Source organism: Protopterus annectens, chromosome 8.part0 (assembly GCF_019279795.1).
Source record: "Protopterus annectens isolate FY-2018-M chromosome 8.part0, PAN1.0, whole genome shotgun sequence".
In the NCBI taxonomy this organism is placed as follows: Eukaryota; Metazoa; Chordata; order Ceratodontiformes; family Protopteridae; genus Protopterus; species Protopterus annectens.
Genome location: NC_056741.1, coordinates 510,044,762 through 510,057,347, shown reverse-complemented (window position 1 = coordinate 510,057,347; position 12,586 = coordinate 510,044,762). Strand labels below are relative to the sequence as shown.

General features: G+C 32.4%; 2 protein-coding genes across 2 annotated transcripts in view; both read right to left on the bottom strand.

Annotated features, from left to right (window-relative positions):
• LOC122808304 (melatonin receptor type 1C-like) overlaps positions 1-896 on the bottom strand; it is a 44,750-nt gene extending 43,854 nt beyond the window's left edge. Inside the window, exon 1 of the mRNA XM_044079270.1 lies at positions 884-896. Within this exon, the coding sequence (XP_043935205.1) occupies positions 884-896 (13 nt within the window). The remainder of the gene's footprint in view (positions 1-883) is intronic.
• A 1,241-nt stretch (positions 897-2,137) lies between these two features.
• The window catches only part of LOC122808303 (melatonin receptor type 1C-like), a 63,037-nt gene continuing 52,588 nt past the window's right edge, over positions 2,138-12,586 (bottom strand). Inside the window, exon 2 of the mRNA XM_044079269.1 lies at positions 2,138-2,919. Within this exon, the coding sequence (XP_043935204.1) occupies positions 2,138-2,919 (782 nt within the window). The remainder of the gene's footprint in view (positions 2,920-12,586) is intronic.

Genomic DNA, 12,586 nt, shown 5'->3' with positions numbered 1-12,586 from the left:
TACCCCATTGTTTTGGGGACCAATGGAAAACAATAATGTGTTGTGACATATCAAGCCAGATTTGCAATTTGAATTGGCATAGGACTCCACCAGACATCAGTAACATATATCAGATGAGGAGAGGTGGAGTTCTTGTTTATTAATTTGGTATGGGGCATTTGATAGGTATATTATGCTACCCAATGCCCAATTCCTTTTAGATTTTGGAATCCCAAGGAATGTTCCATGGGTATTGTGAGGGCCAAAAGTATGGCTAGGTAAGTGTGAATGGGGGGCTGCTTCAGTCAAAAGGTGTTTTTGTAGAGGGATGCCAGATCAGAGGAACTCTGCTGTGCACTAGATACGATAGCTATGGCTCTGGTGAAGGCCATCATTTCTTATGATGGGATGGAGAATCATTTGGGAAATGATAGTGAAATGGAATGGAGTTAATACTTTTTGAGTATGATGAAGTAGTTATTTTGCTTTAATTGAGCAAATAATATTCCGAATATACTAAGGGAAATACCATACATCACTGATCAAACACTAAAACATCATCATGTCAGAAGTACAATAATAAGAAAAATGCACACCCTTAATGAGTAATGCTGCCAAGTAACACAATAGTAAAATACAACAACACAATGTATGCATTTTGCTTTGGATTTTATTTTTTAATATGTGAATCATTTCAGTGGTTGTGGTGGTAGTGTTGACTAAAAGATCAAAGTTATTTATTAAACCAAAAGCATTCCAATTACAGCATGCCTTGCAAGGATAGAAAAGATCTGCAGGCGTCCGTACATATTCCATTGTGTATAAAACAAAAGATTCAGTGGATTACTAATGTACTTCTCACTAAGTAACATAACTATTTCATAAGATGCAAGTGAAAACTTACTTTTCAGTTTCATAGGTGCATACCTATTGCTACTGAAAGACAGCAAATATACCAGGGAATATACACTAACAAGCATTCTATGATCCTGTCGAACAAACTTTGTTATCAACAAACTTTATTTAGTTTATCAGTGCACATCACTAATGCTTCATTAAATAGGTTTGTCAAAATGTGGGAAGAGACCTTTTCACCACTACTAGTCAATGCATAACATGTCCTGTCAGAAAACCTGTTTACCATTAACCGGCAAGATTTGTTAACATCATATGATATAGTACTTACCATCTGTCTTTGTGAAAACTTACATAACTGTTCTAGTGACACTGGTAAGAATAAAGTCTTGCCTATAGCTCAGATGAACTAATTAGTAACAGGAAAGGATGGGCATGTTCATCTCAGGGGAAGGAGAGGGAGTATAGCTGATCACATACTACCAAAATCCCTTGCAAGAGAGGCAGCAATGCAAATACATGGTTTAGAGGAGTGAGTTAGACTCACCAAGCCACTGTCTGATGTTAGACTTCAACAAGGCTATGCAGAAGCACGCACTCCCATTGGAAAGGTATTGTTGGCCTCTGCAGTGATGCAGACTGCATGGATCTCCACACTGGTACAGGGATAGGCCACACAAAAAATAAATCCTTCATCACTGGAAGCCCAGTAATTACCTAAAAAAATCCTCATGGTTGACTGAATGGCATCCCTCTTGAGACAGCTATTAAACTGATTTTTGAAGAAATTCCTTGGTGAAGAAATAATTGACTATGTCTGATTTGTGAAAGCCTTGACTGTTGGCAGATATTGGGGGCAAAAATCATGCGGATTAAAAAAAAAAAATGTACAGCCTTCCATATGTCTTCTGGCAAACTGACTTATGATAGAAAGAAAAAGCCCATAAAGCTTGGTCTAATTATTTTAAATTACAGGACTGACAGTAAACAATAATGCAGACTGTAAAAGTGCTAGCATTCATAAACAACTCTGTCACCTGACATGAGCCATTTTTTTATTTCTTGTTTCTGTCTTATTTTGGTGCTTTTATCTACACATACACACACACACACACACACATACACACACACACACGCACACACACACACACACACACACACACACACACACACACACACACACACACACACGCACACACACACACACACACACACACACATCTAAACACAAACAAATCCAAACATGCATGTATAGATATTATCCATTTTTTTATCATTCTGCTTGGACACCAATTTATAGACCTTAGAAAATCTTTAAAATGAGAGAATATAAATAAAGAAACACACTCTTGTACTGTTGGCGGAAATTTGGGTTACAAATCCCATAGACAATACCATTTAGGCAGCTGTTGAAGTAGGCCATAAAGAAACCTACCACAAAGAGTTCGTCAGATAATATCGGTGCCTTTCCTATTGGACTAAAAGCTAAAATCAGAGAAGGAATGCTGTATGGACCCCAACAGATGGCAAATAGCACAAAAGCTGCAAACATTGTCAAAAAATGTCGCACTTCATTGGATTTTAACTTCTGTTTGCTCTTGTGTCGGACACGGTACTTAACCTGAATTACTAGAATCCAAATCCTTGTGTAACAAAAGATTACAATTGTCAGTGGTATTATAAAATGCAGGACTGTCAGAACACTGGTTAAAAATGGATTTGCTGTGAATATAAATGTACAGGAATACACACGAGGGTCGTACTGCAATGCTCCGACTAAAATCATTGGTAAAACCAATGCAATACTCAGAGCCCATGTCAAGATGACCAAATAGTAAGTATTTTTCATGCTGTAGAGTTTATCATATACTTGGCTATGGCAGATACAGCAGTACCGATTGATTGCAATAGCCATAATGTTATAGATGGAGCCGATGAAACTCAGTCCCTGGATAATTGCAGCAAGCTGGCATTGTAACATTCCCATTGTCCATTGTTTTTGTAAAAGTGCAACAACAAGCAGTGGGTAAGGATGTAGTGCTACCATCAGGTCTGCTACTGCTAAGCTGATAACAAAGATATTACCTGAAAGGGAAAATAAACGTAAGTTAAACATTTAAATTTAAATCATAATCATATAATAAACTGCATTGTGATGTTTTACTGAGTCATTAGTAATGGTTAATTGTATAATGCAATATGTTTATTTAATGAACTATTCTAAAAACAAAACTTATTTAATGTATTAGGCATGCATTTTGTAGGTACCTAAATTACAGCTTTGTAGGTTTATATAATTTTTTTCACAAATGCACTCTTGAGGAATGAATTAAGAGACTGTGGTGTATATGGAATAATGTTTTTTAGACTATGCACTTAATAATGCAGTAAGTGTACAAATAGTAATCTATAGATAATATCTAAAAAAGGATTGATTTGTATTACAACATCTACAGAATGTTAGATGTTGTGAATGTTAGATGTTGCTCTGATTTTAATACTGTATTTGAAATGTGATGATATTACAAATTAAAATATGACCTATTGTCTGCATATGCAATGTTGATAAGGCCAACACACACTTCTTGAGTTCTAATCACAGTAAAAACAACAAGAAGTTGAAGTAGTTTGCCCTTTGTTAACCAAGGCACAAAACTATTTAAGAACAGTCTGGACCTCCTCACCCCCATACTTTTAGTCTATCCATTTTGCAGTATTATTTGTAACAAACTAAAGCAAATAAGTAAAATATTGACTTTCTCTAAACTACTATATTTTCTCATATGATTTTTCATAGGTATTCCATTACTTTCAGGATACAAAGTGGATCATTTCATAGCACATGAGATACCACTTCCCTTAAAAGTGGAACAATGCTAGGTGGCCAATGCTGCCTGAGACAATAAAAATCAGTCATCTGTCCTCTTTTGCTCCATCTGACACTGATTATGCATGGTAGCCTTTGCAGCTAGCAATTTTAATGTATACAAGCAACATGATTGTTATATGAACATGCACATGCAAAACTGAGGATTAGGGAGTGTGTTATTTTTGGCTTCTTTCACTGAAAAGGAATGATAGCTAAAATACTGAGTTCCTCAGATTCCTGAACAACAACAAACCATTCAGTGAAGCTTTGATGTTGACAGTTGTGTTTCTGAGTGTCTTCAGTTGTAGGGGTTTATAAAGTACTACTATAGAAGAGTGATAGCTGCAGACATTCTACGACTGACTTTTACTACATTTCATATAATGATATTTTAAACACAGCCATTTAAAATACACAATACTATTGTAAAGTAAACATTTTGAATACTGAAGACATTTGTAAGGCTTCAGTGATGTTATCTGAATAACTACCTTCCCAAACCTCAGTTATTTTCATTTATATTTTAGTAATTATTGCACTAAATAGGCTACAAGCATGTTAAGGTTTGTAGTACTCTACTCCATGTGTAAATTTAGTATTAAACCATTTAATGGACATCAACCGAAAATTATGCATATGATGTTTACTTTTGGGGTAGAATTTCATGCTCTCTAATATCAAAAACTTAAATGAAAATATCCAAAACAATTACTTCTAGACTTGTGGCAATGTTGCAGTAGTTAGAAGACACGTTTCCTTGTCATGACTATAATTTTAAAATAATTTTAGTGGAAAGTGTTTGGTAATTAAAGCGGTATTGAAGATATATATTTGATGACAATTCCTGATTAAAAACAGAAAAAAGATGACAAGAATTCAGTGAGAGTTGCGGAAGTTGTTTACTAAATAGATCATATTATGAGTGATGAACAAGTGATGCGGTTCATGAAGGCCAGCCAGGGGATGCACAGTAGGAGTAGTCATTGATGTTCTGTCCATTAAGTTAAAGAAAGCTTCAAAGTCAGATCAGATTTAAGGTTTTGTGTATTCACTGGAAACAATTACATCTATTCATGTATAAATAACCCAGACACTGAAAAATATATGCAAGTGAATAAAATCACAGAACAGAGAGGGGTAGGTATCAGAAATCAGAGAATCATCAAAGTTTTCTGTCTTACATAGGTTGAAAATGTTTAGAAAATCAATAGAAAATTACTATTTAGTGACAGTTAAAGCAAGTATGATGCAGAAACAGAAAGCAGCATGAGTTATGGCAATAGGAGAAAGGTGATCTCAAGACAGATATCATATATTTGATTTTACTAATAAACTAAATTGTAAGGACTGCTGTTTAATAAATGTCTAACCTGCAGTATCATATACAAATGTATATTAAATTATAGCTGAGTCTGTATTAATTTATGAGTATTAAATCAAGGAGTTGTGCAGCAGTGCAAATTCACTGTAAGAAATTTGACTAGAAGATGTCATGACAGGACATTAGAAATATCAAAAGCAGCACATGTGCACATTACTAATGATTTTTTTATGGGAAATATATATATATATATATATATATATATATATATATATATATATATATATATATATATATATATATATATATATACACACACACACACACACACGCACACACACACACACACACACACACACACACACATACACACACACACACATACACACACCTATCTAAATATATACATAATGCTGTATCAAACCGAAGGGCATGTAGAAGACAAGTCATCAGGAGCTCCCATTTTCTCTAAAAGTTACCAAAAATAAGCATTTCAGACCATGATGCCGATTTCTATCAAAAGAATTAAAAGGCGAGAGGCGGAGCCTAGATGGCACTCTGAAAGCAACAGTTTTTAGAGCACCTTAAAACTAATTTAAATAACAGGAAATTATTATTTTTCACTTTGGGAAAAACAGTTAATTATTGCTCCGTAGTATTTTTATTACTAGCATTTCAATTTTGGAATATTTTCTTCAAGAATTTCCTGTCAGAAATCTCTGGAGTTTTTAAAGCTGATTTGGGAAGATGAGTGGCTCAAAGAACTCACATGCAGAATCTACTCTGAGGAAAAAAATTCAATTGATATCTCCAACTTTACAAGAACTATCTATTAAAATGGACAGTTTTAAAGACAACTCAGAAAACCTGAGAGAAAGTTGTCATACTCAAACTGAAACTTTTAAAGAACTTCTCCAGCAGCAGCAATCAAAATATTAAACGTTGAAGAGTCCTTCTTTGATATAGATGGAAGGCTCAAACAGGAGGAAACCCAAGGTAATTTTCTTCAGCAACATAATAAATGGCTTATTAACAAACTGGATGATATGGAAAATAGAGAAAGGAGGACTAATGTGAGAATCTTTGGTTTACTGGACAAATCTGAAGGAGATGACATAATTTCTTTCCTTAATTCATGGTTACCTGGCATCCTAGAACTGAAAGAAGGTTTCTCTTATGGTATAGAGAGAGCCCATTGAGCCATTGAAAAACCCATTCCTATATCTTCAACATCCTCATCCAATCGTGGTTAAATTTCTCTCTTATCTAGATGAAGAGCTTGTTCTGCAATGTGCTTGGAGAAAGTCCCCTCTGAAGTATAAGCAAAATATAATTAGATTTGACAATGACTTTTCCTCCAGAGTCTTAGAAATGAGAAAGAAAGCCTGACCACTGGTAAAGTTACTCAAACAAAATAAAATAGAAGCACAACTAGCATACCATGCAAAAATAAGGATTTTCACTTCAAATGAAACAAGGACATTTAATGACATTGAAGAAGCAATAACTTTCATAAAGAGCAATAATTTGGTCACAGTTCCAGAAGAAATGGACTGGTCTCTTACTACAATATTAAAAAGATCCCCTGAAAAAAATAATTGGATTGATGTAAAGAAAAACAAGCAAAGAACTGACTCAAAAAGTATTCATTCTACTGCTTCTCTCAAAGAATCAACTAAAACTAAAAATTCAGGCTAAAGGTAACAAATATGTATCTGTCTACTTATATTTCAAGCTACTCACAAAATATCTGTCAGTAATATGAATACTCCATGCACATACAATAGACTTAATGATTGCTTTATTGTGTGATGGTGAAGTATAAAAATGAGGATTGGGGAGGAGATATTTAATATTAATGTAACGTACTACAAATGCTGACTGTACAAAAGTGTTTAAATCTAATAGGCAAGGATCGTTACTGGCATGCAAGTTTTAAATATGTTTGACTCATTTGAATCATTTGCAATGAAACATGGATTAATTCAATCTAAATAATGAATAGATCCTGTTGAATTATTTGTCAAATATTGTTATAGATTTCACTTAAAGGTTCTGCTTCTCACAAAAAAGTTAAAAGAAGCTTTTGTTACACGAGACACGTAAGGAAGCTTCACTACTTAGTCTGCGAGCTCCCTTAGTGTACTATGTGCACTATCGTAAAGGCAGAATGCTCATTTGATAAAGTAAAGTGCCAAAACACAATAAACACAACACAATATATCAATGTTAAGTCATTATACTTTCTAATTTAAAATACGTATTAGGAACACAGTTTTAAGTCATCACGACTTGTTTGTTTGAACATCTACCTTCCATCTTAAAGATATGCGATGAAACCCCTTTAATACAAGTGTTGTATTAGCAAATCCTTTCTTTGTTTAGTTGTCAAATAATTTTATAGCCAGTGAAAAACAAACATAAAGTACTGAAGTCCGGATTATCTTACTACCGAAAATGATGTTGACACAATCACACGATTCTAGTGTGCAATCACATTACGCTTCCTTATGGCCTTAAAGCAACAGTACTTCTGTAAATTGGATTACTACTTAATATATATACTGTATGAAAGAAGGGATGGAAAAAAGGTGTTACGAGGCATGAATATATTATAGCTTATTGTTATATATTATAAAACCAAAATAAAAGAATACATTTATACAGATAAATTGGAATATTCAACATTAGACCCATGGTTGGATACTTTGAAGTTCTCCTTGAATCTGCATTATTTAATTAATAAATAAATAAAGAAGAGAAATGACTTAAGAAGTATGCATGTCACCATATTCAACGAAGTATCAAAGGAAGTTTTGGTATACTTAGAAACAGTTACTTGACTAGATGAGGAAAGAATATGTAAGACATAATCTGATACTGCGTCTTTACAAGCTTGCAATAAGACAAATCTCATATTTATTGTATTGAACTATAGCTTATTATAATAGACATAGAGCGCAAACAGTGAATAGCTTGCAAATTGCTATTATTTCAGACAAGCACGTCTAACCTACAAGAATACATTATTAATGGATTTTTTTCTGCTGAAAAATGAATGGTTGTAAGGGCACTCCCACTATGAAACTAGCTAAATGAATATTTCATCTGTTTATCATTGTCATTATCTAACTTACAGCTACTATTAATGTTTAGTAATTGAAATGCAATTCTAAATTGATTTGTTTCTTAGAATTGATATTATACGAATGTAAAACAGAAATTTAAGACCGTGCTCAACACATGCAATAGAATTTTTAAGGCCATTAGTAATTTAATAGCAAACAAACTTTCTATTGAAATTTAAGGTTACGTAACAAACATGACATAGAGCTCCGCATGTGTAATTGTTGTATAGCATAGCCTTGAGCAGCACTGTCTATGCTTTGGAATTCATATATATGCAGAACCTATAGTTCACAAATTTAAACTAATCCATAACAGCAATGACAGGTGATAGAAATTGTTTAATTCTCTGAGTTTTAAATTGTTACTAGTGTAAACAAATTGCACAGCACTGACTAAAGTATGCTCTATAAGGCAGTTACGAAGTGAACTGGTCATTATATAGATACTCATAAAAGATGGAAAGGAAATAGATTATCCAACACATTACATGATAATTTACTTATAAATACTTTATTAAAAAGGAATTATACCTGAATCAACGTACATGATGTAATAAATGATAAAACTTAAATGCTTGAAATCTATGCCAGGTTATTCTACAGCAAGCACATCTCTAAATAACTTTGATTGAATTAATCACATATGTTTGACTCGATCAATTGCAACCTCCAGAATAATATGCAAAGGAGCCTCTATTTTTTCATTAATGTTTGGTTCAATTTCTGCAATGAAGGTTAATCTGTCTGAGCTTCTTAGTTCACTCAGATTGGGAATGCTATACATTCCATGTTTGTTAAAAGATTATTTTAAATATTTGTTTATATGCATGTATAAGGTCTACTATTATACATTTGTTGATTTTTTTCTTCTGGCCTTATTCAATTTTTATTTTATATAGTTTAAAAGGAAGTAACAGCCTCACCACTGAATTCAACATATATATGGAGATTATACAACAAATAAATGACAAAATATACAGTCAACATTTCAATCAAATTCTTTAAGTACAAATTAATGAGATGGACACAGTATTACTCTCATTAAATGTAAATGGTTTAAATAATGCTAAGAAAAGATCTAACTTACTTAAATACCTAAAATAAATAAAGCACAAGTGTTTTTTCTACAGGAAACTCACTTTAAAGCTAATGATAATTTTACTTGGAACCAAAGTGACTTCCTAAAGCTATCTAATTCATCATATAGTAAAAAAAAACAGGGGGTATTAATACTATGAAAGAAAAATATTATTAATCCGCAAGTTTTATTTAACTATGAAGACAAAGAGGGCCTTTTATCAATAGTAATAGTAAGATATAGTAATAGAATCTGGACATTGGTGAACTTGCATTAGTTTCCGGGTATAGGTATAGGAACTATTAAAAACCACATAGAACTTATTAACAAAACATCTAAAAGTAAAGTAATTTTGGGAGGTGATTTTAACTGCATATTAGATAGCCAGGAGACTACCAACAAAAGACCTTTTCGTATCACATCTACAGGGAGAACTCTTAAAAAATGGATAGATAACTTGCAGTTATTAGACTCATTTATTCTTAAGAATGAAAGTTCATTACTATTCTCCCATAGTGACTATAGATTTAACACTCAAACAAGAATTGATAAACTATATATATATATATATATATATATATATATATATATATCTCATGATAAAAAAATGAAAATATTGCATTCTTTTATAATCCCCTGTCCCTTGTCTGACCATAACTCGCTTATTCTTAGAATTCAAATGGATTTCAAAAGATTGATAATCACCAAGAGAATTTCAGGATATGTTTACTAAATTAAGAGTTTAAGCCATGGTTAGATTTGGAAATAAAATATTTATTGGATACAAACTATACTAGTGACATAAATATAGTTATTTTATGGGATTCTCTAAAGACATATCTTTATGGCAAAATTATTTCTTGGTGTAATAATAAAGCGAAGGAATGGGAATCAGAGCTAACTAACATTCAAAAATAAATCATAGAAACTGACCTAAAGGTTTTAGAAGACCCTGTTGTAAAAAAAAAAAGGAGATTGAAAAATTAAATAAAAAATATAATGATATCTTATTGCATAAAACCAATTTGGCCTTAGAAAATTAAAATTAAATTCTTATTCAATCTCTCCCAAATATATGCAAAATTTAGCTATGAGATTAAAAAGATCTTCCAATGCAAATAATATTACAAACATAATTCATGAAGGGGATAACAAGAAAAAAATTTCAGATATACGACATTTTGGATAATTTTAAATTTTATTTCACAAAACGTTATAACAATAATGACCCACTTCATAACAATACAAACATATGTCTAGATAACTTAAATTTAAATAAAATACCAGATAGCATAAACATGAATATTCAAAAACAAATTACGATAGAAGAATTTAATGAAAAAAAATTAAAAGAGGTAAAAATAACAAAGCCCCAGGCATAGATGGAATCATTATGGAAATTTATAAACTATTCCCATCATCTGTCATAACAATACTACAAAAGGCACTAAATGAAACATATTCACAAAGCATAATTCCACCATCATGGAGATACTCATTGATTACACCTATTTTAAAGGAAAATAAAAGTCCCACTTCATGTAGCTCATATAGACCTTTTTCACTCCTTAATAATGACTACAAAATTTGTATGTCTATTATGGTCAATAGGATCAAAAAATTTCTAACTAAAGTCATTAGTAATGACCAAACAGGGTTTATTTACAACAGACACACCCATGATAACATACATAGAATCTTAACCACTATATATATTTTAAATAAAGACAAAGCTGAAGCACTAATAGTCACATTAGATACTGAAAAAGCATTTGAATCATTAAATTGGAATTACCAATTCAAAGTTTTACAAATTTATAATTTTCTACACAATTCATCACTCTAATAAAGAATATATACAGAGACAACCTGGCATATGTACAATTAGGTCCATTCACATTGGAAGCAATTAAAATTACTAAGGGTACCAAACAAGGATGCCCCATGTCTCCAATATTATTTGCCCTAGCAATTGAACTTTTTTCCTCTAAGATTTGTTGAAATCCCAAAATTAAAGGCATTAACATTTATAATAAATTTAACTCCAAAATAATGTTATTTGCTGATGATATTTTACTTACCTTGTCAAACTCAGATGAGTCTCTATGTGAATTAAACTCCATTGCTGAGAAATTTCATCAGATCTCAGGTCTAAAAATTAATGCTTATAAATCGAATCACATACTATTAAATAATAAAAATAAATTAAATACTAACATAAATCAAATACTTGGTAAACAAGTTTCCTCTTTAGATTATTTAGGGATTGTTTTATGTGAAAACCTAGAACTAACTTTATTTACAAATTACAACAATATTCTGAATACCCTAAAATTATCACTAGGAAAATGGAATAAGCTGTATTTAATCTTTGAAGATAGATTACAGTTAATCTTCTTCTTTTTTCTTTTTCCTTCAGCCTTTTCTGGTTAGGGGTCGCCACAGCAGATCATCTGCCTGCTCATGATTGGCAGTGGAGTTTTTACAGTGTCGAGTAGCCAGCCCAGTGCCCATCCTTCCACAGAAGGCATACACACACACACACACACACACACACACACACACACACACACACTCACACCTAGGGCCAATTTAAAGTGTCCAATCCACTTACTGCATGTCTTTGGGATGTGGGAGGAAACTGGAGCACCCAGAGGAAACCTACGCAACCACAGGGAGGACATACAGACTCCACACAGAAGGCACCCCAGCCGAGAATTGAACCGGAGAACCTCTTGCTGTGAGGTAACAATGCTAACCACTGCACCACCATGGCCATTCCATGCCCAAATTTATATTTCATTTATATGGAATAATATATGGAGACTTTAATTGGACAAATTTAATTTCAAGATAGATTGCAGTTAATAATAATGGTCATTCTCCCAATAGTAAACTACATTACACAAGCTATCCCTATAATTCCTAGCAAAAAAATCTTAAAAGATTTAAATAGAATCATTATAAGTTTCCTTTGGTACTCCCCAAAAAACAGAATAGTTTATCTGAACCGTATTAGGCCCTGGGAGATAGGGGGTATTAACTTTCCTGATTTAGAAACTTATATCAACGCATTCATTTTCAAAACAATAGTAAATTGGATAGATCCAAAATTTTCCTCAGCATGGAAAACATTACATACTGTTATTTTTCAAGAGGAATGTAATTTAGCAAAAAATATACAACTAAATGATCAGAATAATAAGCTCTGGTGCTTTATTTCTGTTAACTTGCAATACAACTGCACCAAACCTACTAATCTAAATTATATAAATTACATTTACAATACTTTTCGGATTTTTGTAAATAATAACGTTGATATCAAATTATGGTTCCAGTTATTAACGCCATTTAAA